The sequence below is a fragment of the Rhizophagus irregularis genome, chromosome 31 (assembly GCF_026210795.1).
Source record: "Rhizophagus irregularis chromosome 31, complete sequence".
Taxonomy (NCBI): Eukaryota; Fungi; Glomeromycota; class Glomeromycetes; order Glomerales; family Glomeraceae; genus Rhizophagus; species Rhizophagus irregularis.
The window spans coordinates 2,363,553-2,390,702 of NC_089459.1; the positions used below are offsets into that span (position 1 = coordinate 2,363,553).

Here is a 27,150-nt window from a genome sequence, read left to right on the forward strand (position 1 = left end):
ATGATTTTACTATCATTAGATTTGTCTTATCAAAATGAATTCAACAAGCCTAAATTCGTTAAATTCCAATTATTAGATCATTTAAAAATAGGAGTATGTATAATAAGAAAATTTGAAAATACTTTTTGAAATACGTAATTTTGGCTAGAATTAATATATAAATTTTATGCAAACTCTAATATGAGTTATATGAGAGATGTTTGGGGTTCTAATTAAGTTAAAGTTAATTGCATAGAAAGTTTAAAAACTTTTAAAATTTGCAAGTAACTGATTACAATCATATTATATGTAAATATTATATATTATATTAATCATGTAATAACAGTAATAATTACCAGTAGCAGCAATTAAAAAAGTTCTATTATTATTATTTGTAATTGTTAAATTTAATAAAATAATTTTATTTTTTTTTTTGATAATTTAAATTTTAATATATTAGTTTATTATTAAATTATAATATAACTTTTATTATATGAATTTATATCAGAAAATTCTTGTTTTAATAGTTAAATTTATAATTACTAAAAGGAATATAATTTTTTTCATATCTGCAATATATCATATCTTCCTTTTTTGGTAATTTAATTATGTTGATTATTTTGATTATATGACTTTGTTAAAATTTTTCATTTTTTAAAAATCCTGGTATGAGACCTTATGCACTTATTATATATTATAAAAAACTTTATATTATATGTATTTTTGACTGCTTTACAAGTTTTCTTAATACAGTCTGGGATTTTACCATAAATGGAATCATTTTAAAGCATTTTGATTGGTAGTGATCTTACCATTTTTGTATATGCCGATCAAAGAATGTTGATCAGAATATTCTATGACTGACATCGCTACTTTGATCATTCGAAATAATAAAACTTAGATAATTTTATTATTTTTTCTAATTTATTTCTGTATTTGAAAAATATATTTTTTTTCGCCTAAACTACATCTATATCATCTAATTCATTATCTACACTCTGCAAATTTCAAATTTCGTACCTCTTGTAATATGGCTAGCAATTCACTTTTCTTTTTAGATTCTATTCCATGGCACTGCTTGCGAATACTTTCACTCATTTGTTCTAAAAGAGATTCTACTTTATGCAAAATCTCTATTCGTATTATGTTGAATTCATCTGCCTACACCTTGAGTTATTGGAATAGGCAGAAATGAAAGAACTGAACATTTTTTGTAAAACACTTCAATAATATATTCTTGTCATGCCTTTTTTGCCAAATTACTAAAATTTTTCAACTGGTCACTCAATTTACTCTCTCCACCTAGACTCTTAATATCTGTTTTTGCCTCCATTGGATTAAGAAAATTAAGTTTTCTTAAATAAACCCAAAATCTTTGATATTTCCGTAATTGATTCGGGATAAAAGTATGATAAAGAAGGAGACATGTACGTTGTCATCTACTTGTGATGGTTTGTCTCACATTTTCTCAAACCTTTTCGCTCATATGTGATTACTAAATTTGCGAAAAAGGCAGCTCTTTAGCATATGATTTTTCGCACATTATCACTACAATAAAATTAAGAAAAAAGTTAAAATAAAAATAAAAAAAAATGTTAATGAAACTCAAAAAAAAAGCATTTAAAATGAAATTATGTCATTTTATAGTCATTTTATGGTCTTCATTCCTTTTTGAAAGAGAGTTGATTATGATAAAATATTCACTGATTATGAAAATACTACCTTTTTATGACGTATTTTTATAATTACGTTTTGCAGTTTCAAAAATTATATCGTGAAAGATTTCAACTAAATCGTTAATATGACGGGGATTACACAATTAAAATGTTGGTGTAATTGCCGATCGTTAGAATCGTTAAGAACGTGATCGTTACGAAATCAATTTTGGAAATATACGAATTGTAATATATCGTGAGTAAATTCTTTCACCAAATCACGTTAATACGACAGGATTAACCAATTAAAATGTTAAAAGCGTAATTGCCGATCATTCTAGAATCATTCCAGAACGTGATCCATTACACAATCCAATTTTGGAAATATCCCAGACTGTAATATATCAAAAAGGATTTATTAGAGTGTTATTTTTGACTTTTATATATAACATATTATAGAGGTATGACATAACATAGGTGTGATTAAAAGCAAAACCCTTACTAAAGTATATATTAATTTTAATATCTATTTATTAGTTAATTAATTTTATTTTTTTTTGGATAAAGAAAATATTTAAATAATGATATCAGTTATATAAGTAAAAAAAGTTTAATTAATTATATTTTAAAATTACTATTAATAATAAAATTAAAAGAATTCTGATAGTTACTTTATATTATTTTAATGATTGCATCCTTCTGGATGGATATAGCTTATGATAATTTGTTTGTATGGTATATAAACTACATATCAATAAAGCATATATAAATCATTAAAAAAAAAAAAAGATAGTTACTACTTTATAAAATTCAAGTACTGATTACTATATATATTGTTTTAAAGTTTTTTTTTTATTAGACAATTAAATTAACTTTACTAATATACTATACTAATAGATTTTCAAATAATTTACATTAATTTTCAAATATAAAATAAAACAAAATATTTTAATAAAAGGAAATAAAATTTGTGTACATTTGCATATATGCATACCTTTCATTTTTGGTAATTTTTATATAGTAAATTTATTATCATGTGACTCTATTAAAATTTTAATATTCATATTGCAATTCTTATATACATATTATAAAGCCTTAAAAATTTAATTACTATGTATATTTTTGCCTATTTTATAACTTTACTTAATGAGTTATGAAGAGTTTAGAATATAAATAAAATTTTTATAAAACTAATAATAAAATATAAAGAGTATTACTAAAAATCACCAGTAGTAGTATCATTTAATTCTAGCTAAAAATTATAATTTTGACTAGAAAACATTATAAATTTTTTTTAAAAAATTCAGTTTAAATAATACAAATTTAAGTAAATACCAATTACATTAAAATTTTAAAAATTTAATTAAAAAAATAAAAATTGTACTTTATTTATAAAATCATATTTTCCAATTTTTTTAAATAACAGCCTTTATAATTTAAGAGATTGTTTGTTTAATATATTTTCTTTTATTTTTTTAAAAATCTAAAATTTTAATAAATATATAATAATATATATTTAAATGCCTTCATTAAATTTTCTGAATTTTCTAAAATTTCCAAAGTTTTATTATGTTTATTTTATTTAGTTTATTTAATAAAGATCCCTTTCTCTTTCAAACTTTTCAGAAAATCTGGATGTTAAAAAAACAATGGCTTTAATATTATATAATTAAATCATAAACTAAATACAGTATATTACACATGTAATATTATCACTACACTTTTATTACTCATATTACATTTCTTTCTTTTTAATTTTTTATATGTATTCTGGGAATTTAATTTTTACATCTCTCTTTAAATGATTATATGTATTAATTTTTGTTGACAATATACAATTTTGACTAGAGGTAATGTATTACTATAGTAATGAAAAAATTTACTCTTGAAAATAATTAAATTTCTAATATTAATAAAAAATAAAAAATATTTTAAAGATAAAAAATAAAATATATATTATATATATTAAATTTAATTAATATAATAAAAACCACTACAAATAAAAATAGGTACAACAAGCAAATATAATTGAAATTTACTAAGCGCTACATTTATGTGAAGAAAAAAAAGCTAAGTAATATTGTTTAGGAGAATAAAAATCAGTGCTGAAATTTCCTATAATGGAACATATTTGAACATATTAATTATGATTCAGAGATGGAAAAAGTTAGTGGATATGATATATATATATATACGATTGCAAACAAGAATTTTGCAACTTTTAATGATCAACAAAAATTTGGAAGTGGTCCTACATTATTATTCGAATACTTGCGGATTATGCAATATGCATGGTAGAGATTTCGTAATAATACGCGATAATGACTCAGCAAATAACAACTCCCTTACTCACAACGACATGGCCATCCTTAAAATGGCAAAATTAAAATTAATAAATTAATACCACGCTCCTTGTATTAGGTAAATCTGTATCAGGATTATCCGTGAGACCATCATATTATGAATTCATCAACAGACATGGATAATACTAGAATTATTACTGAAAAAGAGAAATTTAGTACCCAACTTGCATCGGATAAATTAGCTTCTTATTCATATAACATTAAAAATTAATATACACAACGTTTTAAAATTTAATTAATTCAAGGAAGCGAAATACGAAATATGCATATATCCAATAATAAGATAAACGCGAATAATTAAAAGATATAATTGTTAGTAACAGATAAAGTGTACACTATCGATAACTGGTTGGTCATTAATGTATAATTAAAAAGGTTAATACTGTAATACTGATGCCCGGTACTACTGTATTCAGTGTATTACAAAAAATACTCAGCATTTAGATTTTTTGATTTTCCTCATGTCTAGATTCAAGATTCGTTCCTTCGAAAAAAATACGAAACTTCCTGATTCATATTCTTACTCTTTCTCTTGGCAAGATTAGCTTGTATCACATTAAATTCTCAAAAATTTTGCGTTCTCAAAAATGCTTAACAATTATTAATTTTGATGTTCATTTACCCTTAGCGATCTTGCTGGGATTTAATTTCACACATTCAAGACGATTAGTATAATTTGGAGATTTAAATAAGACCTTAAAAGGGAATGATTTTTTTTTTTGTTTTTGTGTTTCAAATTTCGATTTAATTGTTTAACTATGAACTGATGGACGGAATGTAGAACAATATGTTTACGGAATTAAAGGACAATTTGGGTAATTTTAATGATTTTTTTTTTTAGAAAATTCGGAAGATTGGAATTTTTTTTTTTTACCAAAATATTTTAATCAAACTTTTCTGTGAGTTATAAATATATTGTAAAAAGATATTTTCGTTTCATTGTCTCCGAAACATTTACTATTATTAAGTAAAACTATTCAAAGTACATGCATGTACCTAAGTAAGGGAATTCGTTGTTATCTAAATTTAAACCTAAACTCCTAACGTAATATCACTTGAAAAAAAGTAAATATGTTTGTTTTTCTTAAATGTACGTGACGTAACAAAGAAAATTTTTGGAATAAACGGGATTTCCGACGAATCATAAGAACAAAAAAAATTAGCCATTTCTTTAATCCCAGGTATTATATTATTCTAAGATGCCGAATAAAGTTCTAAAGCACGTGCTTTTATCCTCTTTAATTTCCAATATTTTGTTTATCATATCTTCGAAATATCAACTATCAGGTGAAGGGATCCCGGAACGATTATTTATTTGTTTGTTTGTTTGCTAAAATGCGTTAAATATTCAAATTTTGTTTTCATTGTCGCAAAAGAAAAAAAAAACAAGAGGATAGACAAGAGAATTATCAAATTTTAATCGGAAGATTCAAAGTATACCATCCGCGACGGAATTCCTTTTCTTTGTTTTCTTAAAAAATTAAAAAAATATCCTTTTAGGATAAATAACGGCGGTTCGCGTTGTGTTCGGGGGAGTGTTTTGATAATTTATAGGAAAGGTAAAAAAATTCAAGTCGTACAATTCAAAGAATGGAATGGATCAGTTATGAATCGTTGCACCAAAATCTTTCTTGGAGAATTAAGGTTCGCCCCGTAAGTAAACGTAAATTCTTGTATTTTTTTTTATAACCGTTAAATTTAATTTGTCAGTTGTCTTGATTCACAACCAGTAAGTCGATTTCTTAATTCAGTTTATTAATAGTTGAAATGCAAGGAGGAGTCACGGAGGTCACACATTTTCAAACTCACGCACCAATCCATGCTTTTGCATAGTAAATCTTTCACAATGAAAAAGTCTCAAGAAATAATTTGTGTTTGGTTTACCACCTTTATGGATCCTGTGATCATTTACAGTTAAAATATATATCAATTGAATTCTCCAAAAACTTTCCACCTCTTCCTTTTTTTTATTTATTTTTAATATTAGTACTTTTATTATTTACTATTTCTTTCTTTTAATTTTTTTTTCTTCATGTTACTCTTGCAGACAATAAGGAGACGAGGTGAAAGAAGAAAACTTTGAAAATTTTATAAGAAAAAAAAATCCTTTTTTCACTCGTTGTAAAAAAAAAAACATTAAGAAATAAATTGTTCAGCTTGAATTTCTGCATTATGCAACAGTGGTTCATAGCTTTGTGTAGTATAGTCTTCTTATTTTCATGTGCTAATACGTATATACAAGCTAAGAGGCGTGCCTTCATTCTTACTTGTCTTGGTTTCACGGGAATATTGTTTTGTCTTTCTTTTTTAATTGCTGCCATCTCACTTCCTGGAAATAAAAAAATTGATGATTTAAATAAAAAAGAATTAATTATGTGCCATATCACAGGAATATTGCTTGCAATACAATCAATGGCACTTTTTTCCATAGTATTCGCCTTATCGATTGAGCTTTATGTAATGTTTAGGATTAAGAGTAGAGCCATTAGAGATAGTTGGATATTGAAATTTATCATTCTTTTTTTCTGTTGTTTTCAACCTACCCTTTGTATCTTATTAAATATAATCCTAATGTTAATTGATAAAATTCCAATTGTAGATATAATAGATGGTGGATGGTGTAATGTTCAATGGGCAGGGAACATTTGGGGAGTAGTTTTTGTAAGAGTTCTCCCTTTTTTGTTTATTTCAATTCCTGGATCTTTGATAGCATGTAGGTATCGATCGAAATTAATACAAAAAAAGATGAATATGATAGAAATTTGGAACAAAAGTTTAAAAAAATTAAAAAAAAAATTGGATCATGCGACATTATATAACTATTTTGTTTAATTTCCTTTATTTTCTGATTCTGCACGACTGGTTTTTTTGTCTTTTTCTTTCCTTTTTTTTTTAAAAAAAAAAGGGTTGTTTTTCAATTGTACTGAGATTTTTTTTTTTTAATTTACAAGTGATCGAGAAATTGTCTAATGTATTTATCTGAAAGGCTCGATCAAATATTAATTATATTAACGTAGTATTTAATGCTTTAACGCGTTTTTATGATAATCAGGTGCTGCAATAATCCCATCTGTGATAATGGCAATTAAAGCTCAACGTAAACATCGAGAATCTTTCAGTCAAACAGAAACGAATCCAACGATGACATCCCGCTCCAGAGAGGTTTCAAGTGATGCTATAGTTCGTCCAACATCACCAACATCACCAGTAACGGAAAGTTTACCATCTGATTTACCATCAACATCTCAAAGTTCTAACAAGATACCCAATGAAGCCATAACACGAATGGCATTATATTGTATTTTATATACATTATTAGGTATTCCATATAGTATATATTCTCTGGTAAAATATTTTAAGTATTGGAATAAACCAATTGATTTGAATGAAATAACATTCTGTAATTATCTATCAGTTGGAATTGGTATGACAACATTAACAATAATATTTTTCATATTTGCAACTAATGGTTCATCAATTAAGCAATATAAGGAAGCATATGTTTGGTGGAAATTTAGTTGTTTTTCACCAGTCTATGATTTCATTACAGGGTAAATAAAAATAAAATTTTCTTTTTATGTTATTTTTATTGATTTTTTTTTGGCTAATACATATATAAATTTTTTTTTTGATTTTTAGGCGAAATAATGATTCAATTCATGTTAATATAGTAAGAAATGTAGGATCAAATTCAGAAAAGGAACCTAGAGATAGTGTATCTATTTCTATAAGAACATTTATAACAGAAGGAAATACGAATTTACCAAATGAAATGCAAGAGGAACTTCCATCTACAGTATCAAGTAAAAATAGTATAACTTCAAAAACTAAGAAAAGGTGGTCAATTATTGCAGCTTCAAGAGAAAGTTTAATAGAAGCAGAAAAAGTAAAGAAAGTATCAAATGAAAATACAGTATCGTCTGTTAAAGATGAAAATTCATCATTATTTAATCAAAAACCAAATAGAAATAATTTATCAATGTCCTCATCATCAACTTATTCATCAACTACCGCTACAGCGATTACAGCGATTACAGCGATAGATTCTTCAGAACCTTTACCACAACAAAATAATGTTATATCAAGTTTATCAAATAAATCAGCTGTTCCAATATTGGGAGGACTTTCACCCGCACCAAGAAGAACTCCCCCACTTTCTAGCCCTTTAAGAGATTATAATGATAATAACAAAGATAATGAAACAGTTTCATCAACATCATCAATTAAACGATCGTCATCACCGTCATCACCACAATCACCACAATCACCACTAATACGAAATAATTCAATTATACCACGTCAATCAGCATCGGCTCCAACATCACCAATTTCAACCTCACGACCAAATAGCATGAGAATATCAGATCGGTATAATTCACCACGTAGATTTACATCCCCATTACGAAGACCTTCATCACCGATAGTATCATCATCATCAACAAGCTATAATAGTCAAGAAACACGTACAACGAATACAACATATGAAGATATGCGAGAATTTGAAGATGATGAAATCGAACCTTTTCCGTCATTGTTAAAAATAGGGAAACCTTTTAATGATGAGAAAGGAATATGGAGACCAGCAAGTACATCATCATTCTCCACAAGATCTAGAATGAGTGCATATCATGCAAATAATATATGGAATAGACCGAATATCGAAACCATGAATAGATTATCATCATCACCAACATCCCCAACCGCGTCAGGAAATCTATTCAGAAATAATCTTTCAATAGTAAATAATGATATTAATGGAAGCAGTAGTAATGGAAATGAGAAAAACAAATAAGTATAGAAAGAATTAGTTAATTTTACTTAATTTGATAGAGTGTTGCGGAATTGGGTGTTTTATTTAAATTAATTTATTTTATTTAGAAATCATCTTTTGATGGATGATTTCTTTTAATTTTGGGAAACATTAAACCTTAACCGCAACTTTATATATTATTATTTTATTATTATTTATTCGTAGATATTTTATTTTTGTTTTTTTTTTATTTTTATTTTTTTTATTTTTCATTTTCATTTTTTTTATTTTTTTTTTCTTATTGAGAAAATTCTTTTTTTTTTTTATTATATATACAAAAGTAACATCTACATAGACGGAAAAAAGGAAGGGAAAAAAAAATATCGAAAGAAGGGAGAGCTGGCATCTCTTCATAAACTTATCAAAAGCATTCTTTTTTGGATATACAAACCATAATTCTCTCTCCTTTCTTTCTTCTCTTTCTTTTTTCAATTGTAAATTTTTTTCATATATATACTTTTTTTTAAAAAAATTTTTTAATATTTTTTTTCAAATTCGATTTCCTTTTTTGTATAGTTTTTTTCTATTTCTATTTATTTTTTTTTATTTTTTCTTTTTTTATTTTATTTTGCATTTAATTCAAAAAAAGCCAAAAACATATATCCTTTGACTAATTCGAAAAAAAAACCCATTAAAATAATGAAAATAAAATTTTAATTAAAAATGAAACACGAAATAAATTATTTATTCCCAATATGTAATAATACGAAGTAAACAGAACCGGTACTTTAATTATTAAAAAAAAATAAAATGATCTAAATGATCTAAACGAAACGAGACTTAATAATGGATTTTAATAAATGTTCGTGTCATACCTCATACGATCTTTTTTTTTTTAAGAGTTGCTCATAATAAAAAGAATTTCCTTTTATATTTGAAAATCAGTACGAAAAAAGTATAATCATATGTCAAATATATTCCTTGATCCACAAAAATCCACAAAAAAAAAATTGATTCAAAAAAGATGCATATATAAAATATATAAAAATCTTTTTTTTTTAACTATTTTTGCTTTCCTTTTTCCTTTTTTTTTTCAAAAAGAAAAAAAAAATTTAATAATTTATAATTAATTAATTTAATTAATAATGTCCACTATAACTACTATAACTGTTGCAGTTTCTGTCATCATTCTTGGTGGTTTTTATTATTTTTTACCCGACTTTTTTCCTATAATTGTAGCTGTCGTGGGTGGTTCTTGGTTCAAGCATCTTTATCTCGATAAAAATAAAAAAAGTATTTTTTTTTTTGTCATTTTAATTTTTATCATAAAATATCTTTTTTATATCTAAATATTCTTATGTATATATTGTTTATTTTTTATTCTGAAAGAAACGGTTCTTAACCCCGAAAAATGGCAAAATTTCACCCTTGTAGAAAAAACTAAAGTCAGTCATAATGTCGCAATGTGAGTAATTTTATAATAAATTAAATTATTATCAACATTTATTAATCTAATCTTTTTGAATCTCTTTTTAGATATCGATTTAGACTTCCTAATCCTGATGATGTTCTTGGACTTCCTATCGGGCAGGTGAATTAACTAATTGACTTTTTAAAATTACGGTAAAATTACGACGAATTTAAAGTTAATTTCCGAATTTTGTATAGCATATTTCAGTTCAAGCTGAAATTAAAGGTAAAAATATCATAAGAAGTTATACTCCAACTAGTTCTGATGATGATTTAGGACATTTCGATTTAGTCGTAAAGGTAATTAATTTAAAGAAAATTTTTTTTTTTTATCATCTTTTTTATTTATATTGTTATCCTATTTTTAGACTTATCCTAATGGATCTATATCTAAATTTATCGGAGAACTTGTAGTAGGACAAGAAATTTCTGTAAAAGGACCAAAAGGTCAATTTAAATATAGACCTGGTCTAGTTAGAGCTTTTGGAATGATAGCTGGTAAATATGTTTGTAATTTATTATATTAAATTAATTAAATTTGGTTATCTAGATTTTTATATCAATTTTTTCATATACAGGTGGTACTGGTATAACACCAATGTTACAAGTAAGTTTACAAATAAATGAATATATACATATATATATATGCATGTATTAATAATGAATAATTATTTTATAGATCATTCGAGCAATAACAAAAAATCCTAATGATAAAACAACTATCAATTTGATTTTTGCAAATCAAACAGAAGATGATATCTTATTAAAAAAAGAATTGGATGAACTTAGTGCTAATCACAAAAATTTTAATGTTTATTATTCCTTGGACAGGGTATTTACTATTATTATATTTTATGTTGTTTTAAGACATGTAACGCGTCCCATTTCGCGTCACCTTTCAAAATATTAAATAAATATATATATATTTTTTCTAGCCACCAGTAGGTTGGACTGGAGGATCTGGTTTTGTTACTCCTGAAGTTATAAAGGAATATTGTCCACCTCCAGCTGATGATATAAAAATTTTACTTTGTGGTCCAATTCCCATGGTTTCTGTAATGGCAAAACATTGTGAAGCTTTAGGTTATAAAAAACCCAGAGCTATTTCTAAATTAGAGGTAAATATTAAAAGTTTTTATTTTTGATTTTTGATTTGATTATTGATAATGTATATTGATATTTAATTTTCTTTATTTATTTTAGGATCAGATCTTTAAATTCTAAGGAAAAAAAAAAATGATTCTTTTTTATGAGTGAAATTTTAACCGAACGATAATCTAAATTAATTATTTAAAGATTCTTGTTAATTAGTATAAAGAATTTTCTATAATATAATGAGAATAAATATATAAACTTTTTGATGAATTTTTCACATTTATACTTTGTGAAAAAATAACTAACTTAATCCAACATGATAAAAAAGAAAAATATTATATATAATCTTTAGTCAATGGTTATTATTATAATTATCGCTGATATTATAAACTACATTGCTACATTGCCTTTTTAATACCTACATCAATTCTAATTTCTTACCATTTCGTTGCATAATTAATTAATTAATTAATTAAATTATACAATAGGACCAGCAGGTGCCATTTGAGCATAAACCATTTCAGTTTCCTCTTCAGTAACTTCTTTACCATCAACAATTTTTGTCCTTTTTGTTTTGATTTCACCAATTCCAGTACCATATTTTCTTCTAGGTCCAAGTGGTATAACATTTCTTCCACTTACTAAAGGTAAATTTCTAATACCAAACCATCCCATTCTAAATGCAAGTTCATTTGCACAAATTTCGCCAAATCCTAACATAACTCCATTTATAAAAGGAAATACAAAATTCATAGTAAAAATTTGTAAAAATGAAATAAATTTTGGATGTCGATAAAATGGTACTACGTCTTGTGAATCTCTTTGATTATTATTATTATTATGCTGATAAGGATCATCACCAGTTTGTGAATCTCTTCTAGTTGAATCTCTTACTCTAGAACTAAATAATATATGACGATCATGACGAGGGGTTGTTGGAGAATCTCCCGTATGAGATGGACTACCAATTGAAGTATTTAAAAGTACGTGCGGAATCATATCATCTGCTTGTGTAGTCGCGGCAAGAAGAGGGGAAGCGTTTTCACTCATTTTGAAAAAAAAAATAATCAACCCTTAAAAAAAGAGATAAAAGATAACAAAATCGATAAATGATGCGTTACAAATATATAAATTATAAAAATTGAAAAATTTTATTTACCGACTTTAAAATATATAAAAACTCCTTCTTTTACGTGAAAACGCAAATGAATTAGAAAAAAACAAAATGTTAAGTTTAGGAAAAAAAAAGCGTTAAAGCGTTACGAGTTTAACAACAAAAAATAAAACCTCTTACTTTTAAAATTAACCGTTATATTAGCAAATAATTAAAGAGGTTAACTCGTAACTCGTAAAAAAAAAAGAAAAGAACACGCATTTTATAATGAATGTCAACATGACGCACTTATGTTTGTGCATTGTCTAATACCTATATTGTTAAAATCAATCAGCATGATATCATCACATGATGATATTTAGATCATCACATAACTTCTTTATGAGAAAGTTCTTTGTTGAAAAAACTTACAATGAATTAGCCCCAAATGGTGTTTTTGTAACAAGTAAAAAAACCCTATTATTAATTAATCGACCGGATTTAAAAAAATCGCTTTATATCCAAGCATAAATAATAATAAAAATACTATATTTTCTCAGTATAATTTTTTAATTATTATTATTCGTGGATTTTTGATGATTATAGTTGATTCAATTTATTAAAATTCGTTGAATCAGGAGTTCAAACCATTTGTAATTATTATTATAGATGATTTTATGGAATGATTTTATCATATAAATTGAAAAATTAAAGTACACTTTAATAGTGCACTTACAAATATTCACTGTTGATGCGGTGCGGGGTCGTTGTACACAGGGGTATTATGTGTACCCATGGTATTATAAACAGGGGTATAATGTGTCATGCCTAGATTGAAAATCTTTAATTTACAGTGATGAACTTTACCAATATACTAACTATATTTAAAATATTTAAATGTATTTTTTTCTTTCCTAATCAATATTACTAAGTAAAAAGAGATTTTTAAAGGTTAGTTAGCCCAAAAATTTGAAAAAAACATACCGTACAAACCCAAGTTTGAACGATTCTAAAAATTAAAACTGTCCCCACAAAAAAAGTCCCAAAAATTTATTTTCATCCCTTGTATGATCAATTATTATGAACATATGAAATTTATGGGATTTTCTTTTAAAAATTTACGTTTAATAAAAAAAATTGTTCCAAGAAGAATTAAAAAATCAGATAAAAAATTTGACCTCAAAAATCTTTTTTTCGATGAAAATCTTTAAATAATCAGAAACATGGTTAGTTTCATATATCAGCTGACTCAGATCCCAAACCGATGTTCAAACGGCATGTGAAACAAAATATTTTTCGTTTAATAAACAAATTATTTATTATTATTATTTTTTTTTTTTATTAAACTAAATTTATCAAATAAATTGAAAAAAATAAATAAATTAATTAAAATAACAATATAATAATAAAAAAGAATATTAATATTGACTTAGTATTTTTTTTTTGTAACATATTAGGTTTCATATTTTAAATAAGTTTCTATATTAGGTATTTTTTTTTCATAATCTAAGACAGTAGTTTCATATAATGATTTAAATCATATAATGAAAAAAACCTGGGGAAAAATAATTTTGTGGAACAATTGAAGGTTGAATATTAAAATCTTCAAAAGGAGGAAGAAAATTATTAAATAAAACTAAATTACATGGATCTGTTGCGGGGATATTATATGTTGAATTCATTTCTAATGATGATGAAAAAATTTGAGGTATTTGACCCATATCCATTAAATTTGTATTTTCCTGAAAGAGGGAAGAATCCAAAGAATTTGAAGAAGAAGAAATATTAATCGAATTGGATTGTTGTTGCAATTGTTGTTGCATTATATTTTCATTTTCTATTTGTTGCTGTTTTTCTTTGATCAATAAAAGTTCTTTTTTACGTTTTTCATAAAGTAATTTAGCATCATTAGCTAATTGAGTATAAGTTTTTTTAACATCACAAGGTTCTTTTTTCCATAATCTACTAGCAAAATAAGAAACATCTTGCATTGTTAAACACATTCTTTTATTTTTTAATTGTCTACAAAATTCCATACGATAAGCGATAAATGCGTTAGGAAATTTTACATTTGATTCTTTTTTTCTTTTATAATTTATTCCACTCGAAAGTTTTCTCGAAGAATTGGAAGAAGAAGGTTTTGGCATTAATAATTCAGGAGTTATAAGAGGAGGATATAATGGTCGAATTTCATTCATAAATTTTTCAATATCATCAAGATTAGTATTGTTATTATCGTCATCCAAGATTTTTAAATTTTCATTTTTATCGATCGTATCAATTGTTTTATTATTATTATTTTTATTTTCCATGATTTCTTTCTTTCTTTTTTTTTTTGTTTTTTTTTTTGTTTTTTAATCAAAGTTTTTTTTTTTTAGAAAAAATTAAAAATTTTTTTTTATTTATTTTTAAAAAAAAAATTATTTTTTTTCTAACTTTTTTTAAGAGGGAATTCAACGATATTTATAAAAACTATAAAAAAATTTTAAAATGAACAAGATTTTAAATGCACCAAATATAGAATAAAAAATAATTAATAAATATATAAATATATAACTGTCCAGACTACTCCTTGATTTCATATTAGGTGAGATGACGACATAAAATACAACTGTATCAAAAAGAAAAGGTGTTACATTAGTATAAGTATTCGAAACGAGGATCAAATTCATTAATTCATATTTTTTTTTTCAATGATATTGTATTTAATTCTATATAAAGATATATTATTCCCGATGTTTAAGTTTTAAGTTACAATTTAAGATGAGAGACCGGAACATCTATCTACTGATTTACAAACTAACCAAAATTTGTATTAATATTATTGAATATATTTGATAAACGAATTAGCCAAATTTAGTAATACATAATAATTAAAAAATTGCAAAAATTATATTTAATTATTCAGTTAGTTAATCGGGTTCGTTATAATTTGGAAAATTCGCCGAATTAAATATCTATTTTATTTATTATATTTTTCAATAATACAATCAAAAAAAGTAAGTCTAATGTAGATTAATTTTCTATTATTTAATTAAAATTCGAGTTTTTCCATTATCTAGACTCAAAATATTGTTTAGAAGTAACAGTTTTAAATTATATTAAAAATTTATTTTGTTACCTAAACCTAATACGAACCCTTTAATATTAATTTTAATATATTTTTCATCCCCTGTTACATCTAATCATGAAGTATTATATAATTGGTTACATTTCAAAAATTTACAATACATTATTGTTTACAACAAAAGTATTTATTTTATTTACAATTCATTTAAAAGTCCAAAATTAGATTCAATGTTATATTGTAAAATAGAAATTTGTATTGAATCTTCATTCTGTAGCGGAAGAGACGGGGAAGGATGTGAATTTTGAATACTTTGTCGGTTTGATTGAATTTCTTGATTATTATTTGTCCAATTAGGTTCCAATTGACTACTCGCACGTGTTATAGATTGAAATGAACTTAAAGTTTGTTGACTATTATTATTATTATGATATCTTTGACTAGATCCATATTCACTACTATATATGTAAGTAGTATTAATTTGTTGTTCGTCCCAACCTATAAAAAGAAATTTTATTTTAAAAAAAGGAAATTCATTTTAATTAAATACTTTATATTTAAAATTACCTGATTTAGATTTTAATATGTCACTAAGAAAAAAAAAAAAAAAAGAAAAATTATTATTAAGTATACAAATTTTATTATATACATACTGTAAATAATATGTATGTGATTACTTACACATTAATTGTAACAGATAATATTATAATGATGGAAATCGGTATAATAATATTTAAGGCAATGCAATAAATAATATTTAATGTCATATTTGATAAAACATTATTGGAAATTATGATTAAAAGTAAAGCAATTGATGAACAAAAATATGTCAAACCAAATATCCAATTATATAATTGCATTCTAAATAAATCAATCTTGAATGTTTTTTTATGTAATAAATGATCATTTTTAAAATTGATATTTGCATCATTTATTCCAACTAATCTTAAACTTGATTTTGCAAGAGTTACTAATAATCTACCATAATAAATAATTAATAATAAACTAATACTACATGGAATTAAAACTGATATTAAAACACATTTTTTCATAATTATTAAATTATTTAATAATTTCTCTCGATTAATATTTCTCTCATTAAGTTGATCATTAAAATAATGGGATAAAATAGAGGAAATTGTTGTCATACTAAATAATGTAAATAAAAGTAGTGGCCATAATAATGTAATAATTCGTTTTTTACCTCCTGCTGGTATTAAAATAGTTTTATACTTATTATTTGTATTTTGATTAAGATTTAATCTTGGTATAACTCGAATCACGATTGACAGATAAACAAATATTGCTACAATGCCAGGCCACCAAGAAATAATAAATATTAATTCTCGAAGTAATGTTTCATCATTAAATAAATCAAATAATATGACAGAACAGCAAATTAATCTCGTTGTACAAAAAATTAATGACCAAACTCTAATATAATTTATTTTCCTTTTTAATAACATCAAACTTAATACACTTAATACAACACATAATCCGTTAAGTAATGCACCACCCATTATAATATTTCTAAAAATATTCTCTTGTTCTCCACAATCGCATAAAGCATATGTCCAAACACAATATTCTTTTTCTACTACGAAATTTTTATTACATTTCATCTTATAAATATGTATTACAAAAAAGCATTAAAAAAAAAAAGAAAAAATCTTCTTGCAAGTTTTAAAAAATGGCTCGACTATTTATTATTCAATTTGAGGGACATAATGTTCATTCTAATTTAGGTAATTCATTTATTATCCCTTTATGAATGAATGGACCTTTTTATTATTGTTGTACGTGTCAATTTTTGGAAATTTTGTTCCGCCGAAAGTCCGAATTGGATCTTTTTCATACCCCCTATTTTTTTCATTCATGATTAATTTAAAAGGAATCGGAAAAATGGGAAAATGTACAGTTGATTTGTTTATTCAATAAATATTGAATTCATTATAATTCATTATAAATACTCTTGATAAATAAAACAAACATTATATGATACATGATTTTTTATTTTTTTTTTGTACAAAATGAATGTAGATAATAATATTCCATGCCAGTAAGTTTGACCGCATACTTTTATAATTATTTTTAATAATAATCAAATTCGTTCTTTAAATATTATATAGATGGATGTACACATTAGAAGGAAATTGTAAAGAAAAAAATTTGTTAATTAAGATATTGAATATATCTGCTATATGTTATGGTATATTAGCATTAAAAAATGTTTTTTTTATTATATGGAGAGTATATTTAAGGAAAGTCGAAAAAAGAGGTTGTGCACCATTAGATTATATGGTAACCTTCGCATTTATATTCAATTTATGTAAGTATATGTTGTTCATGTTTCATACTTTATAATCATACTTTATAATTTAACAATTATTTCTTCGGATCGAATTTTAGTAAGAAGTGTTGATAATTTCATAGTGGTGTACAATTTATTTCCTGAAGCAATTATATTTAGAGTATCATTTTTTGCAATATCTTGGATACCTGGAGCAACAGTAATATATTTATATTTAGCTGTAGTGTTTCGTACAATACCAAGATTGATTTTACATAGATTAACATGTAAAGAAAATACTTTATGGATACTAAATACTAAAAAAATTACCCCTGTATTATGGACATTATCAACAATTACTTCTATTGGATTAATATCAAGTTCTGTCTTGGCAGGTTATTTTCTCAAAGAACAAAAAGTAAAAGAAATGATTATAGCATTTTCCGCACAAATGTTTTTTTTTTTATTTATTAATTTTATTTGTTGGATTTTGTTCCTCTATTATGGTAGAATTTTAGTTAAACTTACAAGGGAAAGTTTAACTTTAGCTGGTATGAATGATGAACGAAAAGATATTGAAAAGAAAAAATTCGATATTTACATTCACAAGGTAAAGTAAACAAATTGGGATTTTAAAAAGAAAGATTTATTAAACAATTACTAATTTTTTTATAGATGAAAATGTTTAATTATATTTTTGGTGGAATAAGTTTATTGTTTGTATTATGTTTGATTCCCATAACAATTTTTTATAAAAAATTTCTGATGGAAATTTTCATTACAAATTTATTATACTGCTTGACTTGTAATGTATATTCCATAATAATGGTTGGAATAATAGGATTCTTCATTATTTATTCGTAAGTCATATTTTTATATATTTATTTATTCGCAAGCGTATTATATCTTCGGTAACTTATATATTTATTTATAGGGAATTTAAATCAAGAAATTTAGAAGGAAGGAAAGAACCTGTTCATAGTACGTGGATGCAAACAGAAATTTCTTATCAAAATTTATCCCGTCATATTTAAATAATTAGTACTAATGTTACCTATCTTTTCTTAAAATAATTATTGTAAATATAATTATAACTTTTTTTTTATTTTTTAATTAATTTCGAGGTGTGCAGGTATTAGGGTAGTGACATTTATTACGTAATATTTTAGGGGGTGGGAGGGTATTTGAAGGTTATATAACATATAAGTGTAACGTAAGATTTTCATATTACATGGGGGTGGGTATAAGCTTATAGTGAATGAATATTACGTAATAAATGTCACTGCCCTACTATAGAATTTAAAAATAAATGCACTTCCAATGAAAATAATTGATTTTTGTAAAATATGCTTAAAAAGTAAATTCTTCTTATTTCGACCAATGAAGAAATTATTTGGTTTGTGGTAATCAGGGGCAAGTTATTCAGAATATACATGTATGTAATATTATTCATGTATGTAATATTCAACTTACAAATGAATAATTGTTCTGTCGATTATTGGACATGAATCAGCATTAGTTCCTATTGGTCACCGCAGTATTCCTGGGTACCGTCCAAAATCCCGAAAATCAAAATCCCGATAGGTCAAAATCCCGATAGGTCAAAATCTTACAGGTCGACTTTCGGGCAGCATTAAAGCTTAATGTGAGCCAATTTTTCAGGATTTTATACCTGTCGGGATTTTGAACCTGTCGGGATTTTTGGATTTCGGGATTTTTAGTTTCGTGGATTTTGACCTGTCGGGATTTGGGATTTTGGATTTCGGATTTTTGAGTTTTTGGATTTTGAGTATCGGGATTTTGGCCATATTAAACGGTTACCTGTTAAAAATAAAATAAACAATATCGCAAGAAGAGAGGTGGCTGTCGGGATTTTGAGTTTCTGGATTTCGTACCCGTATTCCTAATTACCGAACTATAACTCAGTTATTGGTCTCTCATTTATTTATTATTTGGATTGAATTTTCAAAAAATCAGGACAAAGTTTTCACAAGCTACATTCTATCTATTAAAGTTAAATTTTTTATTAACAAATAATTTAAAAGATACGAGAATTCTATAAGTGCATCCTTTAGCACTATATACCCCTCTTATGAGTGATTAAAGTTAATTAACTGAAAAATAAAAACCATTTTTAACATAAAAAATATCTGAATATTCCTTAACTCTTATATAAGCAGTTATAGTATTAACTTTATTAATTTTAATGTATTTTTTAAGTAACATTTTTTTTTATTGACAAATAATTTAAAAGACACGAGAATTCTATAAGTGATACCTTCTAGCACTATATATATACCTCATTCATGAGTGATTAAAGTTAATTAACTAAATACTAACTAAGCTTTTTCTGACAAGATCTAATTAAAAATAACTATGGAAGAGCATGGCTGCACTTATTCAATAAAATTTTTTAATTTAAAAATACATAGCATTATATGAGTGATTATGAGTGATTTCTATTTTATAAGTTATTTACCCTCTAAATACCCTCTCTCTACTGTACGAATGATTTTAATAATAATTATGTCTTTGGTATACTTCACCGTATCTAGAAGAATAACTTAAAATATAAAAATATTAAAGGTTTAGTGTAAGATCAATCTTTACAGTCAAACTCCGATATAACGATATGTTGAAATCTTTGAAAAATATCATATCAAAATTATACCGATATTTATATGTTCTCTTATATAATGGGAAAGTAAAATTTTCAGTATCGTTATATTGAGTTTTTAATAAATATCGGTATATCGAATCGAGGTAATCCACAATAATTGTTTCGTTCCCTAGCTATACTCAAAGAAGCATTTGGCATTTAATGCCAATACATTATCTATTTGTGGAAACTCAATGGTGCTCATTGTGAACTCCCTACCTTAACCATAGACCACCTTTTTTCGCTGTTTGTTCAGAGTCTACATAAAAAAAATATAAAATATTTTATTTGTTGGGAGGGTTTTGCGTTAACACTCAACTTTGATTACAAACGTTAGAAAGCGAAATGCTTGATAAATAGCGTTCTGATATGATGATAAAAAAAGGGTTAGTTTGTTGGGTAAAACTCGCTACATACTTTGTTAATATATTATATAACATACAGTCAGCCCTCGATATAACGAACTCGCTTTATAACGAATTTTTCTCTCAAATGCGTCAAATATCTCCGAGTCAGCCAATTAAATTTTTTAACGAGTCAGCAATTAAATTTTTAAATTCTTTGCTTATCCCCTCGTTATAATGAACCAGCCAATTAATTCTTCGCTATAATCTTACAGGTGAAAACCAGAGGGTTCGTTGTATCGAGGGCCGACTGTACGACTGTACATGTTACGACTTATTATTTTTAACAAATAACTGGCCATATAAAAATAAAAACTTAGCTCATTAGATTCATCTCACCATAATGTGTTTATTATCTAATAGAATTAATCGATAGTGAAATATAATGATTTTCATGTAAAATAATCTTAATTACTTTATACTAATCTTAAGTAATAAAAGTTTAATGAAATGTATTAAGTATGTTATTATTGTTACATACGAACCAAATTCCTATATAACGACCCTAAAAAATATTTTCCGATAAATGACCATTTTTCTAGTTTTTATTCCCCAAAAAAAAAAACTCAGACATGTGAATTTTTTATAGGACGATACTTTCCGGATCTCTATGAAAATCTTTTAAAAGATATTTACTATATATGTTCCCTCATATAGAGTGGGATATCTTTATATCAAATTTTTAATAATATATCGGTATATCGAATATCGGTATACTGGGGCCAGACTGCAACTGCAATTGTCATACTTCCATCTACTTCCATCTCTTACTTTGGTATATATCGATATATAAATAGAAAATTAAAGAATTTGATAATAAAATAGACAAAAAGATACGTTTATAATAATTATAAAAATAACATACTCTCGTGAATTATCGTATGCTAGCCACCAGGAAATCATCTTTCATTAAGACTTCGCAACCGGGAAAGAAAATATTTCAATAACAAAAATTATACATAATATTCCCGACTAGCGGGTGCCATTTATGCTAAAAAATCAAGACCATACTTGATTTAGAATTGGTTCAATGAAAAAAGTTGATAAATGTTGATCTCACCTTTTGCTGCTATTCATAATTCATGTTCACGTCACGCGTATATGTACTGTTCCATGAAAGAGTTATTAAATTGAAAGTTCTTGACTACTTGTGCATGTTATTACTTCCGATAACAAAATTAGAATACATGTCAAAGTTACATGAAATATTTGACTATAACATTAATACATGTACTTTTGCAGTGCCAAAACATATTTTGATGTGCTTATTGAGTTAAAAAATTGATATTTTGATATATTTTGATATTTACCATATTATTTTACCATGAACGAATCGCTTTCGAACGGTTTGATTGTATTAGTACGTTCGTGTAAAAACTGTAAAATAGCTTCATAGGTTGTAATAACTTCCTTGTACACCTAGTATATGCAAATTGTAATATCATTAATTAATATTATTATTTGTAAGATAAGGGGAGGATCTTCGACTGATATAGCCCATTAATGAATTTATTATGCTTAAACATTAGGACTAATGCAAGTATTGATATATAATCATAGTATATTTATAGTATAGTTCTTATATTTTTACCGAGTTGAATTCCATCATGTGTTATCGTATCAATGATCAAATTTTTTTTTTCTGGAAAATGTAAAAACCCGAAATCAGTGATTATAAGATTTCCTTTTTTTTATTATCTGATTATCTGTTACGAATCTTTGGTGTTGAAAGTTAAAAGTTCCGATAATAGACTAGAAAAGTATAACAAGGTTTGAACGTTAATGGTTAGTTGGTTACCTCTAACCAAAAATTGATAATCATCAGTTCATGAAACATGTTTCGAATAAATAAATTTACAAATAACGAATGGTAGAATTACAATTTCAAATTATTTAATTAAAACTAGTAGTTAATAAAAGAGAAAATTTGTCACAGTTGAGGAAATCCCGAATGTAAGAAATCCCGAAACCAAATGTAAGAAATCCAAAATGTCCAAAATGTAAGAAATCCAAAATTTATCCTAATATGTATTTCAATTATTATTATTTTAAATAAAGAAATAAAAAATGCCAAGGAATTACACAGTAAATAAATTTCATATAATATATATATATATAAAATAAATAAAATAAATAATAAGTTATATAATCAACTTTATGTTATTATTAAATGTTATTTTTTTTTAAAGTAGTATAACATGATTGATTATCTCTGTTTTTTAAATGAAATAATGAATAAATGATCAAATAAAACTATCAGTTATTCAAAAATACATATCTCCTACCTATTAAGGAATTTTTTATTTATTTACCCGAACTCCATAGATTCGTGAGTCATTTGATGTAATATTTAATATGCTGTGTACTTTTTTCTTGTTGAAATTCAAGTTTTTTTTTTTAAAAAAAAATTCCCATAGAATCATAGAATGATTAGAAAACATCAATCTTTTTATAAACCCAAAAAAAGAACAATATTTAAAGTTATAAATCATTCATGGTTTCTAAAATGAGGTAAGAAAAAATTATTTATTTAGTATATCCGGATTATCATCTATGACTGTTAAAGAGACTAGAAAAAATAGAAGAATGAAAAGTGAATTATGATCATCAGTATCACTCTATTTAAATCATATGCGTTTTTGTTTAAAGTACCTATTAATTTGATGAATGTGTTTAACCGCTGTATGTTTTTGAAAGAATTTACGCGTATATATTTAAGACACTGAAATTACACAAGATAATAACACAACATCATTCATTACATAATATTATAATATTATAACGTAAACTAGATTATGTAAAAAAATTATAAAATAACACTTATTAATTTTTATGATATATTATAAATCTTAGATTGTTTAAACTCGGATTAGATTACATTACATTATTTTTAAGAGATAAACATTATCATAATGAAAAAATGTATATTTATTTTAGACGCATATATATAGCATATATCGCACATATAGCATATATTCATCCTCGGTCCTCAACTCCTAACTAAAATATGTACAGCATGTTTAACCTTGTACACTGTGATTAATCCAATTTAAAAAACACGTGTATCGATTCTTCGCATAAATCATTAAAAGGAATTACAAATATTAATTATCCTTTATTTTATTGGACAGGGAAAGCGAAGCACGCTATACTATTACATAAAGTAAAGAATTTCTTAAAATAGTTTATCTCGTGTACAAATAAATGTAAATCGGAAAAAAAAATCAGCTGTTAGAAAGAAAATATGAGATGAGAATATTGTTCAGGGAAGATAATCAAATCTTTTTTTTTTCATTTTTATGTAATATTTTACATAACCAAAAAAATGATTATTTAGGAAAATTTTCAATGTCATATTTTATTCGTATTTTTCTGTATTTTCCGTAATATAATTTTAATCAAAAAGAAAAAAAAAAAATTTTTGGATTATTTACGTTTGACAAAAAAGAAACAAACTATTAATGATAATTGTCAAATGAATGACTGATGTTGATTGGTCAGCATTGATTATGTAAGATTTTATATAATGAAAAAATCGGATATTATGATCGATTTTTTGTCCATTCAAGATAAATATCATGTCTAGAAAAGTAAATCAAAATAAACAAAAACAAATTTATTATTAATAATCCATCCTCAAATGTCAGAATTTAAGACGATCTTTTAAAATTCTTCTTGATGCATACCTAAGATATTATACTTTAGGAAAAATGATCAATATTAAATTAATAGACGGAGAATAAAAAAGAAATAAAAAAAAGATAAACAATTATTAAACGAGAAATCTTATAAAATATGTCGTACTTTAAATTTACTGGTGAATGGTTTACATAAGTAGCAATTTTGAACTAAGGTTTATTACATGATCTCGAAATCTATAAAGAGAGAATATTATGATGATCGGTTACAAATAAATTTGTATACATTAATTAACTATGAAGTATGAAGTATGAAGTTTTTCGTTCTTTGTTTTGAATATATAAATAGTAATTCATAGATAAAAGTGTTTCTTATACATTGCTATTTTTCACTAACAAACTTTTTATTTGTTTTGTTTTGCAAATTTTTTAAATAATTATCCGGCCGTTAATGATAAATTTGGAAAGAACTCATTTTTTGATGATTCAAATTATTCTTAGAACACAAGATTATTTTTAAGATGAATTTGTACTTTTTCGTGTATATATATATATATATATATATCAAAATATATTAATATATTTTCGAAAAAAAAATCCGTTATAAACTTTGATTGTTATCCATATTAAAACATTTTTCTTTTTAGATTTTTTTTTACCTTTCCTAATTGGGTACTTTATATATTTCAAATTAGGATAATAAAATTTTTGATGATTCTTATCAAATTACTATAATAGTAAATAGAAAACACCAATTTTGGGTTTTGTAAGATCACGTGACGACGAACGACCTGTCAACTGGGATTATTTTTAAACTTCGACTTACCCGAGCTTACCCCTTACGCTTTTTTTATCCCTTGTGTAAAAAAAAAACATTTTTGGCGTTTATTAATGCGGAATTTAAACTCCATTTAGTAAATAACGAATGAGAAAATGTAAGTTTTTTTTTTACATTAATTGTTATCAATTATTTATATCGCGTTTTAGATTAGAAATAAAACGCACGCAAATGATGCAATAATTTTCAAACTACGCTTTTTTTATTGATGTTGTGTTTCCTTCTAATTTCAATGAAAATATATAAAATTTGGAAATTAAACAAAGGGAATCGGGAATAGTACTTTTGTACAATATATCTTTCTAAAAAAAAAAGTTTAATTACGATAAGTTTAGTAAATACGGATGTCCCCGAATATTCCGAAGATTAAATATTGATATATATAGAAACCAACTAATTCTTTTAATATTGTTTCATTATTCTCATTATTCTTCTTTGAAAATTAATCTTTCCGGAAACCGTTTAAATTCTATAATAATAATAATAACACAACAAACTGTAGAAATTCCATTAATTCCATCCCTTTCTTTTTTAAAATATTCAATTTACTAAATATGTAAATTAGTTTCGTCATATAACTTGACAGATTTCAATAAGGGGGTAAAATATTATACACTATGACTATATAAAGTCATGATGGCAAAATCTTAAAAAATATGATACGGTTACAACATATTATTCACACTTGAATCATGCATAATTGCATTCATTCATTTATTCGAAAAATGGTATGCATTCATTGATTATTTAGTTTTTATAGTGTAATCGGAAGAAGAAAAAATGGTAGTGTTAATTAAATTGCTTTTCCTTCTACGCGTTATAAAATGTGTATCTAATTAGACCTAATATGGATTACAAATTTTTTATTAATAAAGATTTGGAAAAAACGAAAGGTTGTTAAGCTTTTCCAATAAAATCATTTCATTATTCGTTCTAATTCACTATTTTAGTAGTAATTATTGGAAGAAGACCGGAAAATCCGCTAAAAGTGGAACAATTCCGAACTCCATATTAGGTTTAATTCATTTATTTTCTGCGCCGATTCTCATAATAAATAAAATGCAAAGTAATTATTTCTATATGAAAAAAAAAATGAATGTTAAAGTTCATTCATTCAAAAATAAAAAATAAGAAAAATAAAATAATAATAAATAAATAAATAAATAAAACTGAGCATCTATTGGTACTTCTGTACACTATCTTGCCACGCATTTTAATAGTTATATACTAATATGGGTTATAAATAAAGAAAAAAAGAAAATGGGTAAATAAAAAAAAATAAATAAATAAAATTAATAAATAAATAAATAAGTGAGTAAATAAATAAATAAATAAATGAAAAAAAAAAAAATTTATTAACAACCTGTTTAAATAATTACAAAAATTATCTTATACATTATCAGATTTTTAAAGTATACCAATTATTTGATCATTCATTATTAGTATTACGCGTATTATTAAGAATTTGTAATAGGTGGCTCGATTTTCCGCGGCACCAACCGAGCAACCGAATTCAAATCCCGATTTGGATCCTTAAAAAAAAAACGCGTTTATTTAATAATGGATAATATAAAAAAAAATATATAAACTATTGTAAAAATTTATTTATAAATAGTGCATGTAACAAGAATGATTTTTTTTTTTCTCTACGTTCGTATCATATATTCCTATTTCATTTATTATCTTATAATTTCACTACTTTAAACCCACCATAACTATATTCATTCTCTGTGAAACAAACCAAACCACCGAGGAAAAAAATTCCTACATAAAATATCCTAAGAAAATTATTATACCCGTCCCCTTTTTTCTTAGAACAAATCATTATTTTCGCGTCAACTTCCTCCAT

General features: G+C 24.9%; 6 protein-coding genes across 6 annotated transcripts; 3 read left to right on the forward strand and 3 right to left on the reverse strand.

Moving 5' to 3' along the window:
* Positions 1–6,169: 6,169 nt before the first annotated feature.
* Positions 6,170–8,789, forward strand: OCT59_022639 (uncharacterized protein; the record flags this gene model as incomplete). Its single annotated transcript, XM_025315509.2, has 3 exons — positions 6,170–6,710; positions 7,050–7,548; positions 7,637–8,789. The coding sequence occupies 3 exons, from the start codon at positions 6,170–6,172 to the stop codon at positions 8,787–8,789; spliced, it is 2,193 nt and encodes a 730-aa protein (XP_025182614.2).
* Positions 8,790–9,842: 1,053 nt separating this feature from the next.
* OCT59_022640 (uncharacterized protein) lies at positions 9,843–11,679 on the forward strand. The gene is made up of 9 exons (XM_025315510.2): positions 9,843–10,040; positions 10,137–10,212; positions 10,284–10,338; positions 10,416–10,517; positions 10,586–10,715; positions 10,796–10,824; positions 10,897–11,049; positions 11,153–11,335; positions 11,421–11,679. The coding sequence occupies exons 1-9, from the start codon at positions 9,893–9,895 to the stop codon at positions 11,439–11,441; spliced, it is 897 nt and encodes a 298-aa protein (XP_025182615.1). The 5' UTR covers positions 9,843–9,892; the 3' UTR covers positions 11,442–11,679.
* On the reverse strand, positions 11,380–12,660 carry OCT59_022641 (uncharacterized protein). Its single transcript, XM_066144908.1, has 3 exons — positions 12,607–12,660; positions 12,472–12,498; positions 11,380–12,385 (listed from the first exon to the last, which is right to left on the reverse strand). Exon 3 carries the CDS (start codon positions 12,360–12,362, stop codon positions 11,790–11,792), a length of 573 nt encoding a protein of 190 aa, XP_066006324.1. The 5' UTR covers positions 12,363–12,385; positions 12,472–12,498; positions 12,607–12,660; the 3' UTR covers positions 11,380–11,789.
* Positions 12,661–13,937: 1,277 nt separating this feature from the next.
* On the reverse strand, positions 13,938–14,717 carry OCT59_022642 (uncharacterized protein; the record flags this gene model as incomplete). Its single annotated transcript, XM_025325151.1, has 1 exon — positions 13,938–14,717. One exon carries the CDS (start codon positions 14,715–14,717, stop codon positions 13,938–13,940), a length of 780 nt encoding a protein of 259 aa, XP_025182617.1.
* A 951-nt stretch (positions 14,718–15,668) lies between these two features.
* OCT59_022643 (uncharacterized protein) lies at positions 15,669–17,123 on the reverse strand (the record flags this gene model as incomplete). Its single annotated transcript, XM_066144909.1, has 3 exons — positions 16,154–17,123; positions 16,040–16,062; positions 15,669–15,970 (listed from the first exon to the last, which is right to left on the reverse strand). The coding sequence occupies exons 1-3, from the start codon at positions 17,092–17,094 to the stop codon at positions 15,669–15,671; spliced, it is 1,266 nt and encodes a 421-aa protein (XP_066006325.1). The 5' UTR covers positions 17,095–17,123.
* Positions 17,124–17,388: 265 nt separating this feature from the next.
* OCT59_022644 (uncharacterized protein) lies at positions 17,389–18,872 on the forward strand. The gene is made up of 4 exons (XM_066144910.1): positions 17,389–17,531; positions 17,602–17,801; positions 17,882–18,622; positions 18,697–18,872. Exons 1-3 carry the CDS (start codon positions 17,503–17,505, stop codon positions 18,379–18,381), a joined length of 729 nt encoding a protein of 242 aa, XP_066006326.1. The 5' UTR covers positions 17,389–17,502; the 3' UTR covers positions 18,382–18,622; positions 18,697–18,872.
* Positions 18,873–27,150: the final 8,278 nt, after the last annotated feature.

Coding starts and splice junctions, on each gene's coding strand:
- OCT59_022641 (XM_066144908.1), bottom strand. CDS start 12,362: ATGAGTGAAAACGCTTCCCCTCTTCTTGCCGCGACTACACAAGCAGAT.
- OCT59_022640 (XM_025315510.2), top strand. CDS start 9,893: ATGTCCACTATAACTACTATAACTGTTGCAGTTTCTGTCATCATTCTT. Junction 10,716..10,795: donor AGCTTTTGGAATGATAGCTG/GTAAATATGTTT, acceptor TTTCATATACAG/GTGGTACTGGTATAACACCA. Junction 11,050..11,152: donor TTTATTATTCCTTGGACAGG/GTATTTACTATT, acceptor TATTTTTTCTAG/CCACCAGTAGGTTGGACTGG.
- OCT59_022644 (XM_066144910.1), top strand. CDS start 17,503: ATGAATGTAGATAATAATATTCCATGCCA. Junction 17,532..17,601: donor GATAATAATATTCCATGCCA/GTAAGTTTGACC, acceptor AATATTATATAG/ATGGATGTACACATTAGAAG. Junction 17,802..17,881: donor CGCATTTATATTCAATTTAT/GTAAGTATATGT, acceptor ATCGAATTTTAG/TAAGAAGTGTTGATAATTTC.